Source organism: Photinus pyralis, unplaced genomic scaffold (genome assembly GCF_008802855.1).
Source record: "Photinus pyralis isolate 1611_PpyrPB1 unplaced genomic scaffold, Ppyr1.3 Ppyr1.4_LG7, whole genome shotgun sequence".
In the NCBI taxonomy this organism is placed as follows: domain Eukaryota; kingdom Metazoa; phylum Arthropoda; class Insecta; order Coleoptera; family Lampyridae; genus Photinus; species Photinus pyralis.
Genome location: NW_022170738.1, coordinates 31,714,386 through 31,734,723, shown reverse-complemented (window position 1 = coordinate 31,734,723; position 20,338 = coordinate 31,714,386). Strand labels below are relative to the sequence as shown.

Below are 20,338 nucleotides of genomic sequence, written 5' to 3'. Positions count from 1 at the left end.
CAATTTTGTTTTCAGCAGGGGGTAAACACCAGGTGAAGTAATTGTACAGAATGGAGGAAGTTATGAGGAAGTACAAGGAAGTTCGGGTAAGTACGGGGAAGTTCGGGGAATTACTGGAAGTCCAGGGAAGTACGAGGAAGTTCGAGGAAGTACGGGGAAGTATATGGGAAGTAACGAGGAAGTACTCATTTGTTCATAAGATGCGTAATGTGACAGAAGGTGACCGGAGAGGTAAAATCTGGTAAACACTTGAAAAGTAATAACGCAGTTATTTCTGAGTGCATAAATCCCGCCTCGTTCCAAAAAAGTGAACACCTATGATTGTGATTATCTATATAGATACCTAAAATCAAAATCTATTGTTTCACTAATGGTGTCTAATAACATGATTTTTAACCCTTTTTTCCACTTGTAAAGCAGGCTTTCTCGCCAGTTGTTCAAAGTGTTCAATAATGTGGTGATTATTAACCAGTAGTCAATAATGAGAACTGTCACGCTGTCACTTTTAGAAATCACAACCCGAAATTTCGCTCAATAAACGTTCAGATAAGTTCTCTAAAATGAATAATTGCCACCATCCGCCATTTCAAGAGGAATTACATACTTACAATTATCACATTTTGAAAAAATTTGAACGAAATTACTCCTTGAAAATATCTCAATAACAGAAGAAAATACGGCCTTCTTGACTGTTACTTCCACCCACGTAATTGACATGCTAAATTAATAAACCAAAAATTATGTTCAACAGTTCCAAGATTGGGCTACTAGATCAAAAGTTACAGCCCTTTGAATTTTCTTTCGAAATTGGTTTTTAGTCCATAAATTTTGATTGAGAAGTCTAATCGAAAAAGTACGATACGATTTGGATTCTACGCACCAAAATTAATAAGAAAAAGTGTTTTCCGAAGATGTTTTGGTGTAGTCGATTTTTGGTAAAAAAGGAAGGTAATACACTGCCTTTTTTTGAGGTTCCAAAAAAAAATTGTCTCAGATCGACCGGAAAAAAACATTTTCTTATAGAATATGGCCTGTATATTCCATAATGTCAAACAGTTCCAAGATTGGGCTACTAGATCAAAAGTTACAGCCCTTTGAATTTTCTTTCGAAAATGGTTTTTAGTCCATAACTTTTGATTGAGAAGTCTAATCGAAAAAGTACGATTCGATTTGGATTCTACGCACCAAAATTAATAAGAAAAAGTGTTTTCCCGAGAAATTTTGGTGTAGTCGATTTTTGGTAAAAAAGGAAGGTTATACACTGCCTTTTTTTGAGGCCCCAAAAAAAAATTGTCTCAGATCGACCGGAAAAAAACATTTTCTTATAGAATATGGCCTGTAGATTCCATAATTTCAAACAGTTCCAAGATTGGGCTACTAGATCAAAAGTTACAGCCCTTTGAATTTTCTTTCGAATTGGTTTCTAGTCTATAACTTTTGATTGAGAGTCTGATCGAAAAAGTACGAATTGTTTTGGATTCTACGCACCAAAATTAATAAGAAAAAGTGTTTTCCCGAGAAATTTTGGTGTAGTCGATTTTTGGTAAAAAAGGAAGGTTATACACTGCCTTTTTTTGGGCCCCAAAAAAAAATTGTCTCAGATCGACCGGAAAAAAACATTTTCTTATAGAATATGGCCTGTAGATTCCATAATTTCAAACAGTTCCAAGATTGGGCTACTAGATCAAAAGTTACAGCCCTTTGAATTTTCTTTCGAAATTGGTTTTTAGTCCATAACTTTTGATTGAGAAGTCTAATCGAAAAAGTACGAATCGTTTTGGATTATACGCACCGAAATTAATAAGAACAAGTGTTTTCCCGAGAAATTTGGGTGTAGTCGATTTTTGGTAAAAAAGGCAGGTTATACTCTGCCTTTTTTTGAGGCCTCAAAAAAAATTGTTTCAGATCGACCGGAAAAAAACGTTTTCTTATAGAATATGGCCTGTAGATTCCATAATTTCAAACAGTTCCAAGATTGGGCTACCTACTAGATCAAGAGTTCCAGCCAGGGTTATTAGACATTAAGGCATCAAATTCTTGGAAAAAATAAAATTTAATCTGGCTTAACTACAGAGAAAAAGCGATAAATCACATCCACCTGCCAATTAAATTAAGCATTAACATTTGATAGCAGATAAAGACCAAACAAAATTCCCAGAAGTTTCTACGTTAAATAAAATAAATTGTAAACAAAAACAACCTTGACCGATTTCTCGTATGACAATAATTTCCGTGCCCTCATATAGACCAACGCCAAACTAATAAAATTTAATTACATAAGAACCGCCCTTGTCCATCTTAATTAAGATTTACAAAAATTTCATCCTCCCAGACGAAATAAACACAGCAATATAAAGCAGTCTATGAGGTCCGAGGGCGTAATGAGAGGGCATAATGGATTGTCATCTCACTGTGCCCTCAAACGTTCTGTCAAATAAATTGATGGAGTTATATTATGTATTAAAATAAGAAACTACTTCATTCGTATGAAGCACTTTAATGTTGGGCAAACATGAATCATTATATTTGTATATTGGAAATACATTATTTGGAATTATGAAAAATAAAATTTTGTATGCACGTCAGGCATTACTCGATATGTAACCCTCGGGCGACCACCAATCTCTCGGGCTCTATCGCCCTGGGCATAAATATCGCCTTAATGTCCTTGATTCATAAATACCTAACTATTATGAGGTTAAAAAAAACACAAATTTGATGAAATTAGAAAACTAAAGAATTTACAAATCTTTGAAGCACTGTATCTCAAAGCACAATTTCTTAAGGGCTTCAATTGGCAAAAGTTTTATCTAGTTTAAACAAAATATACGACAATAGGTACCTAATTGCTTTAAAACCTCTCTTTCATGACTAAAACAACAAAAATCGAAAATAGTAGACAAAATGGTGTATTTTCCAGTGCTGCGTCGCACAGGGCGTTCAATGTCTTGGAGTATTCACATCCATTATCAGCCTAACAATTTAAAAGAAAAAATAGAGATTACATATCTGATGCAAGGGTATTATGATAATTTCACTGTTCCTACCCAAAATCAAAAAACGCAAATTTTAAACTGTATATTTAGTGCGATCAACATAGGCACATAAGTTCTATAAAAAAATCACTCCAGATAAAATGAAACCTATCCCTAAGCAAGACAAACGTTATTAAGTTAGGTAAGCTAAGTTAAGTTACATTAATAAGAATACCATGAAATCTTTGGATGCAAACACTTTCAATCAAAGTATTGCACCACGTTTAAACAGTTCTTGTATCATAAAGGACGCTTGCATCCTACAAAATTGGTGATTGGTGAATTGGTTATCCATTCCAAAATAAAAATACGAATAAATAATTGCAGATATCTATATTTCAATAAGTATCCAAAATCACAAGGTGGTACATTTTCAAGATTGCGATTATTAGCTAGTTAAATTCTTCGTATACAAAACGATTGTATATTACCTACCTATATAATTGCAAATTGTTATAAGTACATACGTGTATTATTTAGTGAGATGAATACGAGTGCACTACAAGTTCCATTACAAAAACTGCTCCAGAGATGATGATGCCTATTCCAAGTAAGGCAAACGTGAAAGAAAGATGGTTTAATGTTAAGACCACTATCTTTGGTTGTTCAACATCGAAAATATCTCGTTCTTTCCCAAAATCAGTTTCATAATCATTTAATTGCTTGTTCCCAATTCCAGAATCTCTCATTAAATCAAGAAAATGGTTTAAGTATGGGGAAAAGTGGTGATGGCGGTAATAGTGCAGAGCAAATTCCATTCTTCCCGTTACACTACTGTCGGTAATGATGTGTACGTTCAATTTTTTCTTTATCACGAATTGATATTGCACGAAATCTGTATATACCATTATTCCAGTACGGTCACCATGCTCATCTATATTTTTCAAAAGGTTAATGTGGTCTCGAGGACCTGGACTTATTGGAACCAATGACCTTTGTAATTTTTCATGAAGACCACACCTAGAACGATTATGCCCGAAATATGCATTCATGAAGCTTTTGTCAACGTATATTGAAAGATTGGTATCCGCCAACTCTTCTAAGCTATTAATTTGGTGCTGGTATCGTGTAACCGTAAGTACCTTAATCAAATTTGACGTGAAACCGCAATTTATATGAATAATGTAAATGAGGTATGTTGATAAAAGGCAACGTAGGGCAAACCCTCCTGGTACGTTTGCAATTAAGGCCAATATCGTAAGCGAGCTGACATCAGTTGCCGCGATGGCCAAGTTTTCTAAGTTCAAATGGCGTTTATTCCATGATAGTATACACCACCAAACAATCGTTGTCACGAGAAATGCCACCATGATCATAAACCACAGAACCGGTTGGAAGGTCACAAATATTTTACTAATTGCGGGAATTGGTTTAGCTTTTGGTACCACCCAAATAATTTCGGTACTATAAGTAGACTGAGATAAATTGTAACGATCTAAGAGTACGGCATTTGAAGGTTGCAACATTACCTGGTGAGTCATCATGTGGTTAAAGCTTTCTGTAAAAGTTGTAAATACTATGATGTTAAACGTTCCATTATAGTGGTTTGCCAACAGTTTAACAAGGAAAAACTCGTAAAGCACAGCCGGAAAGTGTAGCGGACGACCTACTTTCTGTACTAGTAACGTTACTGGACACCTGTTAAGGTTTAGTGGAGTGATTGGACTAATTATTGTAATCGGTTCGTTGCAATCTTGGGACTTGACATTATTTGCCATTTTCCCACAATTATTTGCTGGATCATACCAATCCGCTGCGTACAATGTTTCCTCTTGTCCACTGTCTATCAGAACGGCCATATTGTATACACCACGTTCCCAAAATGCCCTATATATCGTATCTACATCTAACTCTACTTCGCCTGTTATGATTAATACGCGAATGATTCCAAGCCCTCTACCTTGAAAGTGTCGCATGTTGACCATGATGTTTACTGACAAGAAAAGCTCTTTTATACCTTCTCCGCAAAGCACAAAATCATCACCATAAGAAAAAAATGATTTCCCATCTAACTTCTTCTGGGTGTTTAGTATAGTGTGTGGAATTGCCACTTCTGCATAAAATAAACTGTTTATGCATAGTTGACTGCCGTCCATTATAAAATGTAAGAACGTAGATTCAACAAAAAATCTTTGTATAACTGCATACGTGCACAGTTGTCTTGAAAAATTCGCATTTAATGGCATCGAAGAGAAACCAACCACAGTAGAGATGAACAAACTTACTAAATAGAAACTCTTCATTATCACACTTCTAATTCAAAGTCTAACCGAAAACTACGCTTTATATTCACATACAGGCCACACCAATATACATTATTCAAAATACAAAAGATTAGTAGTAATAACAAGGCAAGTTGTTATTGTGGCCAAGGATGCTCGTACAATAATCAATTCGATGGGAAAATTACAGAGAACGATACTATTTACCCGCACGTGAAAAAGAAGTACTTTTTCAGTCTTTGAACGCGACATAATTTCTACTTATTGACTGTAGACGTGAAAATATAATTTTTACTGTTCCCATTTAATGTAAACTTATTAATCAATTTTTAATACAAATAATTTTTATTGATTAGCACTATTATCTCGTTTTGATCAATAGGTACTTGTTTGTATATTTCATTTTTCTTTTAAAGCGGTTGAAATGATTTGCCCCCCCCCCCCATTTACGATCATGAAATTAAAGAAAATGGCTAGAGGACACTTAAAGTAAGCGTTTTCAACAAAAAAATTGCGGGAGAAGCCTTAAATTTTCCACAATCCTAATTAAAAGTAATGTCATCGAAATGTGAGGTTATATTACTCCAAATTTCACGCTTACGTTTAAGTTGGTAAGAGTGTTCGTAACATTCCAACTTCAATTTCTTAAGAAGTTATGTTATTTCTCCACGACTTAATAAACTTTCCAATAATGATGTAAATCGAAAAGTGGAACATAGGCGTTTAACATGGGGAATTACTTTTTCTTTGCGCAAACGTTTCCTAATTATTTTACGCAAAAATACTTCAAATAAATTCTGCATCTAAATCATGTGAAACAATGATTCTACCTCTTCTTGTACGCGAAAAAATTAATTATAAAGATTCTGTTTTCACGAGTTTTTAGTCTTAAGTAGCCATGAACTATGATAAAAGAAAAACATAGTAATATACGTACTTCTGAAGATTTTCTACTACAACTTGACTGCACTTAATCACTCGCTGATACACAAAAGGCGATCGAAGTTAATGGGCGGTCGTTAACAAAGAGGCAATCTATGGAAGACAGAGAGGCATGTGAGTGGTTCCCTGGGTTTCCCTTCTCGAGTGTACAAGGAGATTCTTACCAGATGCAAAATGTTACCCTCTCTTCGACGTTTTTCTTTAGGCGTTCAAGTTTAGACTGTATGCGCTTCCAAAAGTGGTTTCATTCAAGTGTATCGACATGTGCCTAGGAAGTGCCGCTTATTTGGTGTATAAGTCGAGCAAGACCTAAAATTATACTACTTTTACTGCATTTGTTAATATAGACGTTAAACCCAGTATATTTTTTGGCAATTTTAAGTTAACGTAACCTCTAGCTAGGACAAGGATTAGCTGCCGCTTCAGATTTTTCAGTTTCACCAACTTAAGAATGACGAAACATAAGTAACATAATCCCTGATTTCGACGAAATGAAATGGATCTACTAGATTGTGGAAAATTTAGAGCTTCTCCCGCAAATTTTTTTTTGCTGAAAACGTTTAATTAAGGTAACGGAGCTAAAAAACACGAAACTTTTACAGAAAATCACAAACGTATTATATTTAATTACAAGTGACAGTTCATCTTCATGCAACAAAACTATATCACAAACGCAGTTAAATTTTGGTAAAGACCAGTAGAAATAAAGTACCAAAAGTCTCCATAGATCCCATGTGCGCTAAAAAATATTCAAGGTCAAAGGACAAAATTTTCGGTTTTTTGGAGTTTCCTCGTAGAGGGCAAGTTTTATCAAACATATAGTTCAGACAAAAATTGTAGATCATACTACAAAAATGATAAAGTGCCAAACGTCCCCATAAATCCCGTATGTGCTAAAAAAGTTATTCAAGGTCAAAGGTCACAATATTCAGTTTTTTGTTTTTTCTCGAAAACGAGAAGTTTGATCAAAGATATAGTTCACACAAGAACTGTAGATCATAATATTATCTCTAAAAGGGTTTTCTTCGGCCTACATTTTAGGTTAGGAACAAGATATCGAGATGCGGTTGCTCCTGTACTACTTTTTCATGAAAAAAAAAGCAAACTAATGCATTACATTTTTTTGAGAAAATTAACTATTTGTATTAGTGAAAGAAAGCGACATGTGAAACTACAATGCAACACTTCAAATATTATAATATTTGTAGCCCAAGAATATCTCTTTTCAACTATCCCAAGTTGGTTAAAATCGGCTCAGCCGTTTCGAAGATACAGGGTGTTTTTTTCGGAAACCCACGCCTCTTCATTTTTAGAGATACAGCAAAAAACATTATGAAAAAAAAAAGATTCAGAGTATCCTCGACTTTAAAGACCAGGTATCTTTTTTTTAGGTTAATTATAGCGAAATTCACAGAAACATTACGCCCCCAAGCGGCCATTTCAGAAACTTGAAAATATTTTCCAGGTTTTCCTCTTGGCCGTTTTAGTAATAACTTTTTAACCGGAATTACCTTCCCTTCGGGATACATACCTGTAGCGTCCTCACGCTATGGGGATGACATTCCTTTGGACACGATCATGGCCAACGGGAACTGGAGGGGAAAGGAAACTTTATCAAGCATTACTATAAGGAAATTAAAAAAGCGTCACCTCCGACGGAATCAGGGTGCGAGATAACCCGCCTAGTTTTTTCTGTGCCCTGAAAGCAGTTAGTCTTTGGAAATAAATAAATATGTTGCATTTTAATAGGAGGGTTCTTTTACTAACCTTCAAACTATTACCTCTTACAGGTGTCACAGTACGCATCCCCGAGTCGTCAGACTCCAAACACTTCTCAGATAGGGGTCAAGCCGATTGCACAGACATGACATATTAACAGTTTTCTCCCGAAGGGTAAAAAACGATTATTTCAGGTCTTGCCTAGGCTTGATGCCGGTAAGCTTCCCTGGGAGAAGGTACTAAGGAAAAGACGGCAGACGCGCTCAAACACGGAGCGGATGGAGATCGGGGACGAAGACAACCAAATGGAGCGACTCAGTGTAGGAAGTCATAAGAAGTAGAGAGCAAATTGGAAGGGTAGTTTCATGCCTAGGCAAGACCTGTGTTTTCGAGTTATTTCAAGCTTGTTTTAATCTCCTGTGTCACCCTAACATGCGAGGTTTCCAACAATTTTGGTTGGGCCAGCACCGGTCAAAAGTTATTATCTTATGGTGCGAACCCCATAAACGAAAGAAGATAATGTACGTGTACACTAGCTCAATTTTGTCTTAATTAGTTATATTAGAGTGTTTTACAATACATTCTGTGTACTGCATAATATGTTATGTTACTATTGTCGCTAATTGTCCACATCTGATTCACAAGGAGAGTTCGAGTTCAGTTTCCGCTTCGATTCAGAGGTGTACATCCTTTTGCGACGACTCCCACCTGCGTTCAGCATGGTTTGAATTTCGTATAAGGTCTTTCCCGTAGTTTCAGGTACAACAAATATAGAGAATATGCCCGCAAATAAAGAGCAGATAGCAAACATGTAAAATGGTACGTCCATTCCAACGTATTTAACTATAAAATGGTACAAAAAGATGGACAGTGCACTGCCTATAATGAAAGATGCATCCCCTGCTGTACAGCCATAAGCCCTTACGTTGGTGGGAAATAATTCGGCCGGTATTACATTCGGAATTACTCCAACGCCATTTTGTTGAACTATCGCGTATATTATTAGTGAGGCGTATTCTACCCACTCCAAATGTGGGGTAAATATTCCCGTTATATTCACCGTCAAATAAGCGGCAATCGCAAAAAGATTAATTGAGGTTAAGAAGCAAGATACTATCAGAAGCTTTCTTCTACCCACGACATCCATCAGATACCCAGCGGTCGCACACGAAATCACCAACACTATTGAAAAGACGATGCCAATAATTGCTACTGGCGCTCCTACTGGTGAGAATTCACTTAAAATTGTGTGCAAATTCATGACAATGACAGTACACCCAGTGAAGTCTTGTAGGATATTCAAAACAACCGTCAATAAAAGTCCTTTCCGATTACTCTTGCTCTGAAAAAGATCACGCAGCCGTCTTGGAGACGTTGTTTCCTCCTTTACCGCATCGCGCATGGCATCGAACTCTTCCTCCAAATTTGCTGAGTCTCGCAATATTCGTAAACAATCCTTGGCTTCCTTATCATGTCCTTTCATAATTAGATAGTACGGACTCTCGGGCATCACTGAAAATGTTAATAGTTGTATCACACAGACCGCCGCACCAATTACGCTTGTCGTCACTATGGGAATATGCGGCCCAATGACGTACACCAAAAAAGTTCCGATGTGCATCATTACAAACACTGTGCATCCCAAGCGCCCCCTTCTGCTCTGGTGTGTTATTTCCGCAATGTACATTGGAGTCGTTACGTAGTTGATGTCAGCTCCTATTCCAGCTATGAATCTTCCCAACATCAGTACCCAGGAATCTCTTGACAAACTCATTATCGTCCAAGCTAGCAAACTCTGACAGCCCCCCACTAAAATTGCGCCCTTTCGCCCGATTTTATTTGACAAATATACTGTAAACCATAATCCCACTAAACCTCCCAACAGATACGCGTTCTCTATCCATACTACTTCGCTCTTCCGTATTGGAACCGGAGATGATGGCAGTAACAGCCTTGGCACCATTGGCGATGACCAACCCAGTTGCATTCCATCAGACAGGGCGATTAGCGCACCTAAAATGTCAAGATTAAGAACGTACCTTTACTCCTTGAACAAATTAAAAAATAATTTTCACCTGTTAACGATGCAAGTACTTGAGTGTACTTTCTAGAACAAATCCGACTTATGTCGCACACGACCATTCTACTCGAAGTGGCTGTTTTTGTGCATAATTGATTCCTGTCCTGTCAAAAAACAAGTTGCCGACTTCCTGCTGATAAATATGAATTTTCACTTCTTGATAAGGTTTCATTCAAAATATTGCAGACGGATTGTTTTTTTACCTATTTGGGAGCAGATACCAAAACAAAATACAAACACTCGATGTTTTGAAATGATGAAACGTCGAAATTATAGGTACTTAGTTGAGCGTTTCAGTTTCAAGCGTACCTAACTTCTACCGCTAGAAAAGGAGGTCGCACACAATCATGTGGATTGTGGAGCATTGATAAGGGTTGAGCAGGTACGCACTTTGATTATAGTTTTCAGTTCGTATGAATGATCATTTTTAGTAAAGCAACAATGGCGGATAACGCGCCTTCCATCTACAAGTAATGTCATGGTGCCTTCCATCAGGTCGAGCATGTCTTTAAAATACCCATAACCCTCAAGTAAAGTTTATCATTCCTGGAGGAATTACAACGATAAGTTCAGAAATTGTAAGAAATCGGAAGTTTTGAAAGAAAGGAACCTTTTTTTGGAAAAATACTGGCTTATAATTTACGACCTGGTGAAATTCGAATTATACCTATGTAGGTGTAGTGATCTTAGAGGTCACCTGCCGGTACTGCAATCTTGACTTACCCTATATTAATGCATACACTCTGGGGGACTACGAGCAGAGTTATCTCTACTTTCATGGCGAAGTGTGGGACGTTTCGCACCATATTCAACTCTCTGTAGAAGTCGGCTCGGACTAGGTGGCCCGAATAGAACTCCTACGTTGTGTTTATTATGGCAATTCTTCTCATGTGTTAGGAAGATCTGCAGTCCGCACCAGATTAGTGAATAATAGGAACTATAAGAGGAATCGTACAGAGCAGCATCAACCCCTTAATATACTTCTGAATGAATAAACAGAATGAACATTGAGAAAAATAGGCCCGTCATCACGCTACCCTGCCATAGAATTTCGTCAGCCATCAAGGTATCGAACATGGTGTGACAAATCAACTTGTAAGTTGTAAGTGAGCGAATTATCTCAAAATTTTACGCATACCTTTGAAAATGAATAATTGTTTATCTAATTTTCTTCCCAACCAATTTTTACTCAGTACTCGAAGGCATCGCAACTCCCAAGGTATGTTGTAAAGTAGGTACTATACTTTGAAGGTCAACCGCTCAGCTCAAGATGAATAAAAATAGTCGTGCAACTCAATTTGAAAAGATATTGACACCCATCGGAGGAACCCAAACTCCCATTGTAGCTCCCGTTACAATTTAGCGCCCAACAGAGAGGCTCGACGAAACAATCCAACCCTGATATATTCTTATGAATAGGGAAAAATTTAATGGAATTATGATCTAGATTCAAGAATCGGGCAAGGAAACCTCAAGAGGACAAAATGTGCAATAAACAAAGTCGCCAAGAATATGATGAGAAGAAATTCAAAAAATAATAGAAATCTATGAGACACAAGTACCAAAAATAGATATTAGAATACTTTCAGTAATGATAAAGCACTTTCAATAAATAAAAGATCAAGGGGGAGTAAAAACGAAAGTCGAAGCAAACCAAAATAAAGTTGATACACTCCATAAAGAACTAAGAGATCAACTGAGCCGTTTGGAAGAAAAATTAGAGATAACACAAGAAGACATCTGTAGGATGCACTGAAGAGCTTATGAAACAAGAGGATGATCAACTGTATAATAAGGAAGAGAAAATTGACGATAAAAATGAATATTTTAAGCGTCAAATAATGAGCGCCATTGACGAGATGGGTGAAAAAATTAATTTAAATGAAGAAAGAGTGCAAATACGCCAAAGACATTAAGAAACTATGACGACCATGAAAGAAGTCCGCAATATCGAAATAGCAACACAAAACCTTCCATTGCAGTTAAAACATTTCGGAACAATGCCGAAAAGGGTTGATGGTACGTTCAAACCTTAGAGAAGGAAAGATAAAGGAGGGATAAAAAATGATCGCAAGGTGAAGCAGATTTTAGCTCTGTTTGCCACCACAGACATTGCCGCCGACAGTCATTTTTCGTAGAATTAAAGCAGCAACCATACCGTATCATCTTCACAATGTAACAATAAAGTCACTTTATATCCTTACAATCACGCACGGACGAAAATGCAAAGATCTCTTCGGAAGAACAAAAAGGAAAAAAGCTTTGTTTGCCACCAAGCAATGCGAAAATTTGCTTCAAGCCGCAACATTGCGTCTGATTGGGTGTTACGAGTCCCCGCCTTCCGTAGTCTAAGGTCCATGTGGAAGGCCGCTTTCCAAAAATTCAGTTCACAGTTCCTCAAAGAATTCTGGTCAGAAGAAGTTCGAAGCAAAATCAAGCTAAGGATCTACCAATTAAACTATGGTATGGTAGAAGTAAGACACTACCTAAGAGAAGACAACTAATCTGATGATTAGTACCTTGGAACCAGCCAACGCTGATGATAGCACAAGAGGATATCAATCTCGGGGAAGGAATGATAGGAAACCAATTGCGAAGTGACCCAGAAAGCAATAAGGACACAGAACGAAGGGGGGAATATTAGATTCACCGGAGGCAGCGGGTACAGAAGAGTTACGCTCTCGTGGGCGGCTCAGGTTTCGCATGCCACTTCCCTGTGCGCGGAAACTTGTATCCGAGGAGAGTGTGGCTGGCGTGGCTGGGCTTTGTTCCAGTGGCGGCGATTCTTCGTGTTCGTAGGGTGTACAACACAATCGGTGCTCGGCGTCCCATGGATCTTTTCCATGCAGGTCCATACCGGGTTGTCCTGAGGGTGGAATCAGTGCCTTAGCGCGGCGTTCCAAGTGACGGAGAAGAACTACGGGCCGTTGTCAGATGTAATTGCTGTCTTGTGCTGGGCCAGCGTCGTTTTATCGTCTGTATCGGCGTGAGTGTCGTCGGAGCGCGTTGCTGTCGATAGTCCCCGCCTAGAGGATGCCAAATGTTAACGTATTTTGGAATAATAATAGTTAGAGCAATTCTTAACAATGAAACCTCAGATTACATTAGAGGAGCTTGCGTGCAGAACCGGATAAATCTAGTTTCATTAAATTGTGGGAAAACGGCAAAAACCTCTCATTGCAAGGCCTGCCAGGTATTCAAAAAATAAAAAAAGTTCTTTATAGAGGTTAGATATGACATATTGGAATTTTTTTCATTTTCCAGAAATTTTAAAGAAACGAGGTATAGCCGGATTTGATTAAAAACCACATAACTACTAAACATTTTTTTATTCAAACATTTAGATCTTAAAAATTAAGACATAAAGTAACTTCTCCATCGGTACCTTTTTCTTCAGAATACAGCAATTTTTTGTACCACTGTAAGCCTACTCTATCTTTCCACTCTGGTCCAAATTGTTCGTTCATAGGATGCATGAGGCTTTTCTTTTTCTTTTTTGGTGTTTTTAAACTCGACAGGCTTCAACTTCAGTAGCTCCTGTATTTTTTTCATCTCTGCAGTACCCTTGACATTTTCATGATGTTCTTCTACAGCCTTTATATCACAAAGTTCCCAATCGTGTTCCAGTTGTTTAACAACATATTTTTCTTTGGAAGTTGCAACAGGGTTTCCGCAAAATTTTTTGTTTGAGTTTGATGCATAACAGTGGATTTTGCCGAGTTTGCTTCAAAAGCTACTTCTTAAAAAGCAATATACAGATGAAATAACCCCTTTTGCATCGAAATAACTGCACCAATCGATAGTCTGCACTGTAAAGGTTGAAATAGAAGAAAAATTTTTTTTTTGCTAATTTTGGATATAGCCGGTTTTGCACGAAAGCTCATCTAATACAAATATAGACAAGTAGACTTGTTGGACTAGAGCGAAGCGACCAGTCTCAGTCGCTTGTAGAAGGGTAATGGATAACTTGCCCAATTCATGTGCCTTCTTGGCGTTTGGGTTCGCGTATTTAAATTCTGCCGATCCTTTGTTGCGGAAGTATGGTAAATATTGGGTCGGATGTCGCAATCCCTGTGCTAGGGGTTGACTGCAGCTCTAGATCGAATGTGGTAACGTAGACGAGGATTCTCTGACCGGTCCATGCAAAGTGCAGCTGGATGGCCAATGTCAATTCTACATCCAGGAAACGGTCTCAATGTAGGATTATAAACAGTCGATCCCGGCAGAGCGCAGCTGGACACAAAATCATTGCAACTTGTGTCAGTGGCAGTGTACTACTTAGACGGTTCTGAAGAATAGGTATGCTGCTCTGGTAACTTTATAATGCATGTACAGTCTTCATAATATGAAGCATAACTCTCTATTGACTAAATGATTTCTATTTGTAAACCTTCTGTAAATGAAATGGCCATTCTTTTCCTCTTCATCTCTTATTACTTGAAAAACGCGTCGGTAGCTTCTGTTGGTGAAAAATTTGCAGAAACTTTTAGGTGTAAGCATTCAGCTCATATGAAAAACTGCTTCATATAAAATTGAATTTTTAGCATATTCTTGTCTTCCATGAGCGATGTAGACGAATGTTTCTAAAAATTAACTATTTCAGTTTCAGTTTTAGTCCTTTTGGCTCCATACCCTTATGTTGTCAATTCAACTGGGGTTGGTCTACCTACCCTACTCACTTGACTTTCACGACCAAACCAGGATTCGAATCAAAGATCATCTGGTATACAACCGTCATACTAACCAAGGTGGGTTTTCTGAGGAAATGTGCGCCAAAAACCTGAAGTATATACTTATTACGTTTTCACAGACAAGCAAAAAATTTAGAAAAAAAAACTGCAGGATCATGACTACAATATTCGAATTTGTCGATTTCATAATGGAGTATACCACACTGTACATTTTTCTATCGGGTTGTTCGGAAAGTAATTTCGTTTTTCTTCAACAGAGAACCTAATTGTATTGTTTCACAGCCAATTTTACACTTAAGCCGCATAAACATTAAATATTTTGACAGCTGACATAGTAATGCTTGTATGGTAAGAGTTTTGTTTGATTCTTTGCCATTTTTTTGTTTGGTGCCCTATCAAAGATGGAAAATCGAAATCAGCATTTTCGGCATATTTTACTTTTTTACTATCGAAAAGGTAAAATGCAGTTCAGGCAAGGCGGAAATGATGCGATGTGTATGGAGAAGATGTACTGACCGAACGACAATGCCAAAATTGGTTTGCAAAATTTCGTTCCGGCAATTTCGATCTTGAAGATGCACCACGTTCTGGAAGACCCGTTGAAGCCGATGGAGACGAAATAAAGGCATTGGTAGATGCAAACAGTCAAATAACAACTCGTGAGATTGCTGAGAGGTTACATTTATCGAATTCGACCGTTCATCATCACGTGAAACGTCTTGGTTTTATTTCAAAACTTAATATATGGGTTCCACATGTTCTTACAGAGAGAAATTTGCTTCGGCGCATTAACGACTGTGATTTGCTTCTCAAACGTCAAGAAAATGATCCATTTTTGAAGCGTATCACTACTGGCGACGAGAAATGGGTTGTTTACAAAAATTTTAAGCGGAAGAGATCATGGAGTAAAAAAGGTGAACCAGCTCAAACCACTGCGAAGGCCGATATTCGCCAAAAAAAGGTTATGCTATCTGTTTGGTGATATTTCAAAGGGATAGTTTTTTTTGGGCTTCTACCGGACAATACCACGATTAATTCTGAAGTGTACTGTGGTCAACTGGACAAATTGAACGATTCACTTAAACAGAAAAGGCCAGAATTGGTCAATAGAAAACGTGTAGTGTTCCACCACGATAATGCGAGACCTCACACAAGTTTGGTAACCCGCCAACAGCTTTTACAGCTTGAATGGGATGTACTACCACACCCACCATATTCTCCAGATTTGGCACCTTCAGACTATTACTTGTTCCGGTCTCTGCAAAATTTTTGGACGGGAAGACCTTCACCTCAAATCAAGACGTCAAATTTCACTTGGACCAGTATTTTGCTAGCAAAGACCAGAAGTTTTATGAGCGTGGAATCAATGTCCTGCCCGAAAGATGACAAAAGGTATTGGACCAAAATGGAGAATATATAATTTAATAAAATGTTTATACACTTTAAAAAATTCGTCTTTCATTTTCACCACACAAAACGAAATGACTTTCCGAACAACCCCAATATCAACATGCAAAACGATAATATGTGAAAATCGACAATTTGATATCAAATCAACACTTCATATCCGCCCGCAGTTCTCATTATGGCGTATTGCGCGGAAACATTCCAATTCAGAATTCCTAACTAGTATATAATCTGTACGTGCATCACTCTTAATTTTCACCCTTAAAATTGAGTGAACGTGTTTCTTTTATGGACCTGTGTACTATCCACATTTTGGTATACTTCTGGTGATTTCTTTACTTCGCGTAGGCGTTCAGAACGGCGCTACAGTTGATAAATGAGCAAGTATCTACTAAATCGTTTGTTTTTATAAAAACCGACTCTGTAATCTCGGTTACTAAGACGAAATTTAATCTCTAAATTCGAACCTTAATTAATGTTATCAGGTCTAAAACTAACCAAAGAAACTTAGCCAACCTTCCCAAGTTAGCAACATAATTTCTGTTTTCAGAAGGACTTATCCTTGTCTATTTTATGCGGGACCATGGAGCCGCACAAATTCTCCTTTAAAAGAATCTGTTCAGGAAGGCGACTTCAAGCATTTGCGTCAATTATAGGTAAGAATCTCTTTTTTTATATGAACCTCTAAATAATCCTTCATTGTCGCAGCGGCGCTAAATGCGGTATCAGATGGAATGCATATCGGTTGGTCTTCACCTATAATCCCCCGATTACTTTCACCATCATCGCCCATCCCAGTCACAAGGGAAGATGTACCTTGGTTGGAGAATAGTTATATGGTGGGAGTTTTAGTGGCAGTAATACCTTTGGCCTATTTATCGGATCAAATCGGGCGCAAAATGACAATACTTGTAGCTTGCGTTATTCAACTATCGGCATGGGTGCTTTTCATATTTGCAACAACACCAACAGCACTAATAATTGCACGTCTCTTAGCAGGAATTGGAGGACAAGTTAATTATATAACCACGCCAGTTTATGTTACTGAAATATCTGATAAAGGTATACGGGGTCGGTTAGGATCCATCGTTTTCATCATGGGACCTATTGGAATTTTAACGGTGTATGCCCTTGGAGCTTATACTGCGACCATTAACACGTATATTTTCGGAGCAGCTCTTGTAGTTATCATCTTGTTAATATTCCCTATGATGCCAGAAAGTCCATACTACCTATTGCTTAAAGACAAAAAAGAGGAAGCTAGAACACAACTAATGCGGTTACGTTCAGTGGAGAATGTGGACGAAGAGATAGACGACATGATCATTGTCGCATGTGGGGTTGACATGAGCATCAAACGTTTTATCTCCATCTTTACAGCCAAGGGGAATTTAAAGGCGCTCATAATAACAATGGTTCTCAACGCTTCCAACAATTTCAGTGGGTTTATTGTGTTAATGATGAATATGGAAACTATTTTTTCGGAACTAACAGCGAATATCTCAGCAAGCACATTTGGCGTTCTGATCGCAGTGGTTGTAATAATTTCAAGTTTGATAGGTGCCTCATTATTGGACTGCCTGGGAAGGAGAATGCTGCTAATCCTCTCATGCTTCCTCACATCGGCTTTCCTGATGTTTATAGCGATATATCTTACAGCAAAAGGCAACGGCTGGGATCTGACCCACTTCAGTTGGGTACCGATTGTGGCGATCGTTGGGCACGGAGTTACCCAAAAAGGGGGCATAGGACTGATTCCGATCTTACTGTCTGCAGAAATATTTCCCAGGAACTTAACGGCTATGGGGTGCGCCTTTGGTTCCATGCTGTACAGTGTTAGCGGTATCGCGTCCTTGCTTATATACCAGTACGCAAATGCATATATTGGTGTAAATGCACCATTCTACATTTTTGGGGCCTACATGTTATTTGCGGGAACATTTTGCGTATTCATGGTACCGGAAACAAAGAAGAAATCGTTACACGAAACTCAAGAATTATGTAATCAGAAAGTAGGTGAACAGGACAGTAGAGTACAACATTGCTAACTTGTAAACATTCATCATGCAGGTACCAATGGAATAAAAATTAGAATGTCATGGTATTAGTGCCATTGCTCGTAAGGTATGTAACACGGTCACAATTATTTTATAATTTAAGTTTCTAGTTTCAGTGAATAAATTTACATGTGCATCTTGTTTTATTTAATCCCAATCGCTAATCTAACAAGACGGGACTTCTCATTTTGCACAGAATATTAGACAATTCTTGGACCTTATAATGCGATTCACACTTAAAGTTCAGGATGTAAATCATATGGAAATGTTAGGGGCGTAAACTACACAGCGTTGTCACAATTCCTTTACCTGCTTCTATTGTTGAAGTACCTAACTTTTAACGAAATTCCTTCTGTAACGGGGAGTTCCCTGTACAGCAATTTGAAAGAAGGTAGAATGCATGTAACCTTGAATTATCATTTATTGCAGTGCAGTTTGTGTTTTATTTATTAAAGGGAATTAGCAATATAAAGTAACAATCGCGGTTAGAAATGACATTTTATTTCAGATGTCAACAGAATAGCATCATAAAAATACTGCTGGACTGCTTCGGCGGGGCGTGGCGGCTCAACGGCTGCCTGGACTGCTGCCGGTCCGGTGCGAATTTGCGCTGTGGGACGCACTGGCTTGGTGGCTGGTTTGACGGCTGCTGGTTAGCAGTGACTGCTGTTGGTTTGCAGCGGATGATGGATGAACATCGACTTCCAGTCCCAGAAGCCGCATTAAGGGGATAAGAAGACTTTCCCTGTTCTACTGGTTCTGCTGGTGGTCGACCCTTGTATTTGTTGCGGGAGCCTTGCTATGGTGTTGGATTGGACGAGCTGCGTTGACCAATTATTACAGACGTGCTTCGTTGGCCGGCTTGTCCGTAACAGTACTCTCTACTTCCCAAGAGCCTCCCGCAGAGACGGGTGGAGCAGGTGCCGGCGGTTGTCGGGGCGCTCTTGGATTATTGTGAGCTCGTTATTATTCCTCTGGATCCAGTAGGCGTTGGTTCCGGTCAGGGCTTCTACTGTGTGGTTCTGTCCATTTGGGATGGAAGTATCCGGCTCTCTGGTCACGGTTCCTTTCCATTACTCGCGCCCCTACTTGTTACTTGGTGACCGTGGGTTAGTAGCGGTATTGCTTTCGATGCACCTGCCGAATGGCCTCCTGGCGATCTTCGCCCGTGGGTGGATGTGCGTCTGCTGCATGAAATTAGAAGACCCTTTTTAAAACGTTTTGAGCTGGTACACTTTGAGCACTAACGTTTATATTGGCGGCACTAACGAGCACTAATACTTACCGGTCGATTAAAGTAGAAAATCAAACGGATTTGGTTCGTTGGTCTACTGGCGTAAAGTTGGCAGGTCCCAATAAGTCAGGTTTAATTTTGAGGTGGTTTGGTACCTTTTTGACGCGGATCCCTTGCAGCACTAACGTTCGCATGTGAAGCACTAACGAGCACTAACGAGCCGCTTCAAATTCGCATTAGGACAGACCCAATTTGACAAATATGGGTCTGCTGCATGAAGTTAGCAGACCCCCTTTTACAACGTTTTGAGCTGTTACACTTTGAGCACTAACGTTTATATTGGCGGCACTAACGAGCACTAACGCTGCTAGTTTAACTAGTGTAAAGATTGAATCGATTTTCTCAAATGGGTCTGCTGGCATGAAGTTAGCAGGCCCACAAATATTTTTTAAAAATAGTAAGTTTCCTTTTGTGCACTAACGATTTCTTCAGCGGCACTAACGTGCACTAACGGAACACTAACGATATGAGTAAGCAGAACTATGGTCTGCTGTAGTAGGCCTGCCAAGTTCATGGACATAGAATCCAGACCTCGCGAAAAGTTCGTGTTGTATGGTAACGTCGGTGGCTGTGGTTGTCGCAACGGAAAGGCTTCCACCCACATGGCGAACAGGTCTGTGATTATTAATATTTGGCGGAACCCGGTGACTGTGGTGGTGTACGGTCCCATTATGTCCGCCCACTCCCATGGAAATGTGGACTGCCTGGGTCGGAGTGTCGCGTCCTGTACTGGGCGCCTCCTCACGGCGGTGCAAATCCAGCATCTTCGAATGTAGTGGCGAGCCCGAGCTTTCAACTTAGAGAAATTTGGGAGATGGCCCTGGCGGTTTGTTCTATTTCGGAGTGTCCGACGTTGGGAGCGTCTCCTCGGGGACTATGAGCGGCCGACAC

At 38.8% G+C, this 20,338-nt stretch overlaps 3 protein-coding genes across 6 annotated transcripts; 1 reads left to right on the top strand and 2 right to left on the bottom strand.

Annotated features, from left to right (window-relative positions):
- Positions 1 to 3,353: 3,353 nt before the first annotated feature.
- Positions 3,354 to 4,354, bottom strand: LOC116177490. Its single transcript, XM_031496477.1, has one exon. It carries the CDS (start codon positions 4,349 to 4,351, stop codon positions 3,512 to 3,514), a length of 840 nt encoding a protein of 279 aa, XP_031352337.1. The 5' UTR covers positions 4,352 to 4,354; the 3' UTR covers positions 3,354 to 3,511.
- Positions 4,355 to 8,462: 4,108 nt separating this feature from the next.
- Positions 8,463 to 10,510, bottom strand: LOC116177199 (solute carrier family 2, facilitated glucose transporter member 6-like). The gene is made up of 2 exons (XM_031496099.1): positions 9,994 to 10,510; positions 8,463 to 9,931 (listed from the first exon to the last, which is right to left on the bottom strand). The coding sequence occupies exons 1-2, from the start codon at positions 10,058 to 10,060 to the stop codon at positions 8,538 to 8,540; spliced, it is 1,461 nt and encodes a 486-aa protein (XP_031351959.1). The 5' UTR covers positions 10,061 to 10,510; the 3' UTR covers positions 8,463 to 8,537.
- Positions 10,511 to 16,287: 5,777 nt separating this feature from the next.
- Positions 16,288 to 18,368, top strand: LOC116176588 (facilitated trehalose transporter Tret1-like). 4 transcript variants are annotated; one of them, XM_031495220.1, is made up of 5 exons: positions 16,288 to 16,476; positions 16,647 to 16,752; positions 16,805 to 18,108; positions 18,167 to 18,220; positions 18,270 to 18,289. In XM_031495220.1, exons 2-4 carry the CDS (start codon positions 16,680 to 16,682, stop codon positions 18,179 to 18,181), a joined length of 1,392 nt encoding a protein of 463 aa, XP_031351080.1. In that variant the 5' UTR covers positions 16,288 to 16,476; positions 16,647 to 16,679; the 3' UTR covers positions 18,182 to 18,220; positions 18,270 to 18,289. The 4 variants fall into 4 exon arrangements, 3 of the variants coding, with proteins under 3 accessions (XP_031351080.1, XP_031351081.1, XP_031351079.1); XM_031495221.1 differs by having other exon boundaries at positions 18,264 to 18,288; XR_004146468.1 differs by having other exon boundaries at positions 16,805 to 18,220; positions 18,270 to 18,368.
- The last annotated feature ends 1,970 nt before the right edge of the window (positions 18,369 to 20,338 follow it).

Excerpts from the sequence above, each read along its gene's own strand:
- LOC116176588 (XM_031495219.1), top strand. The coding sequence starts at position 16,680 with ATGGAGCCGCACAAATTCTCCTTTAAAAGAATCTGTTCAGGAAGGCGA. Across the intron at positions 16,753-16,804 it reads AGCATTTGCGTCAATTATAG|CGGCGCTAAATGCGGTATCA; the intron begins GTAAGAATCTCT and ends TCATTGTCGCAG.
- LOC116177199 (XM_031496099.1), bottom strand. The coding sequence starts at position 10,060 with ATGGTCGTGTGCGACATAAGTCGGATTTGTTCTAGAAAGTACACTCAA. Across the intron at positions 9,932-9,993 it reads AGTACTTGCATCGTTAACAG|GTGCGCTAATCGCCCTGTCT; the intron begins GTGAAAATTATT and ends TTGACATTTTAG.
- LOC116177490 (XM_031496477.1), bottom strand. The coding sequence starts at position 4,351 with ATGATCATGGTGGCATTTCTCGTGACAACGATTGTTTGGTGGTGTATA.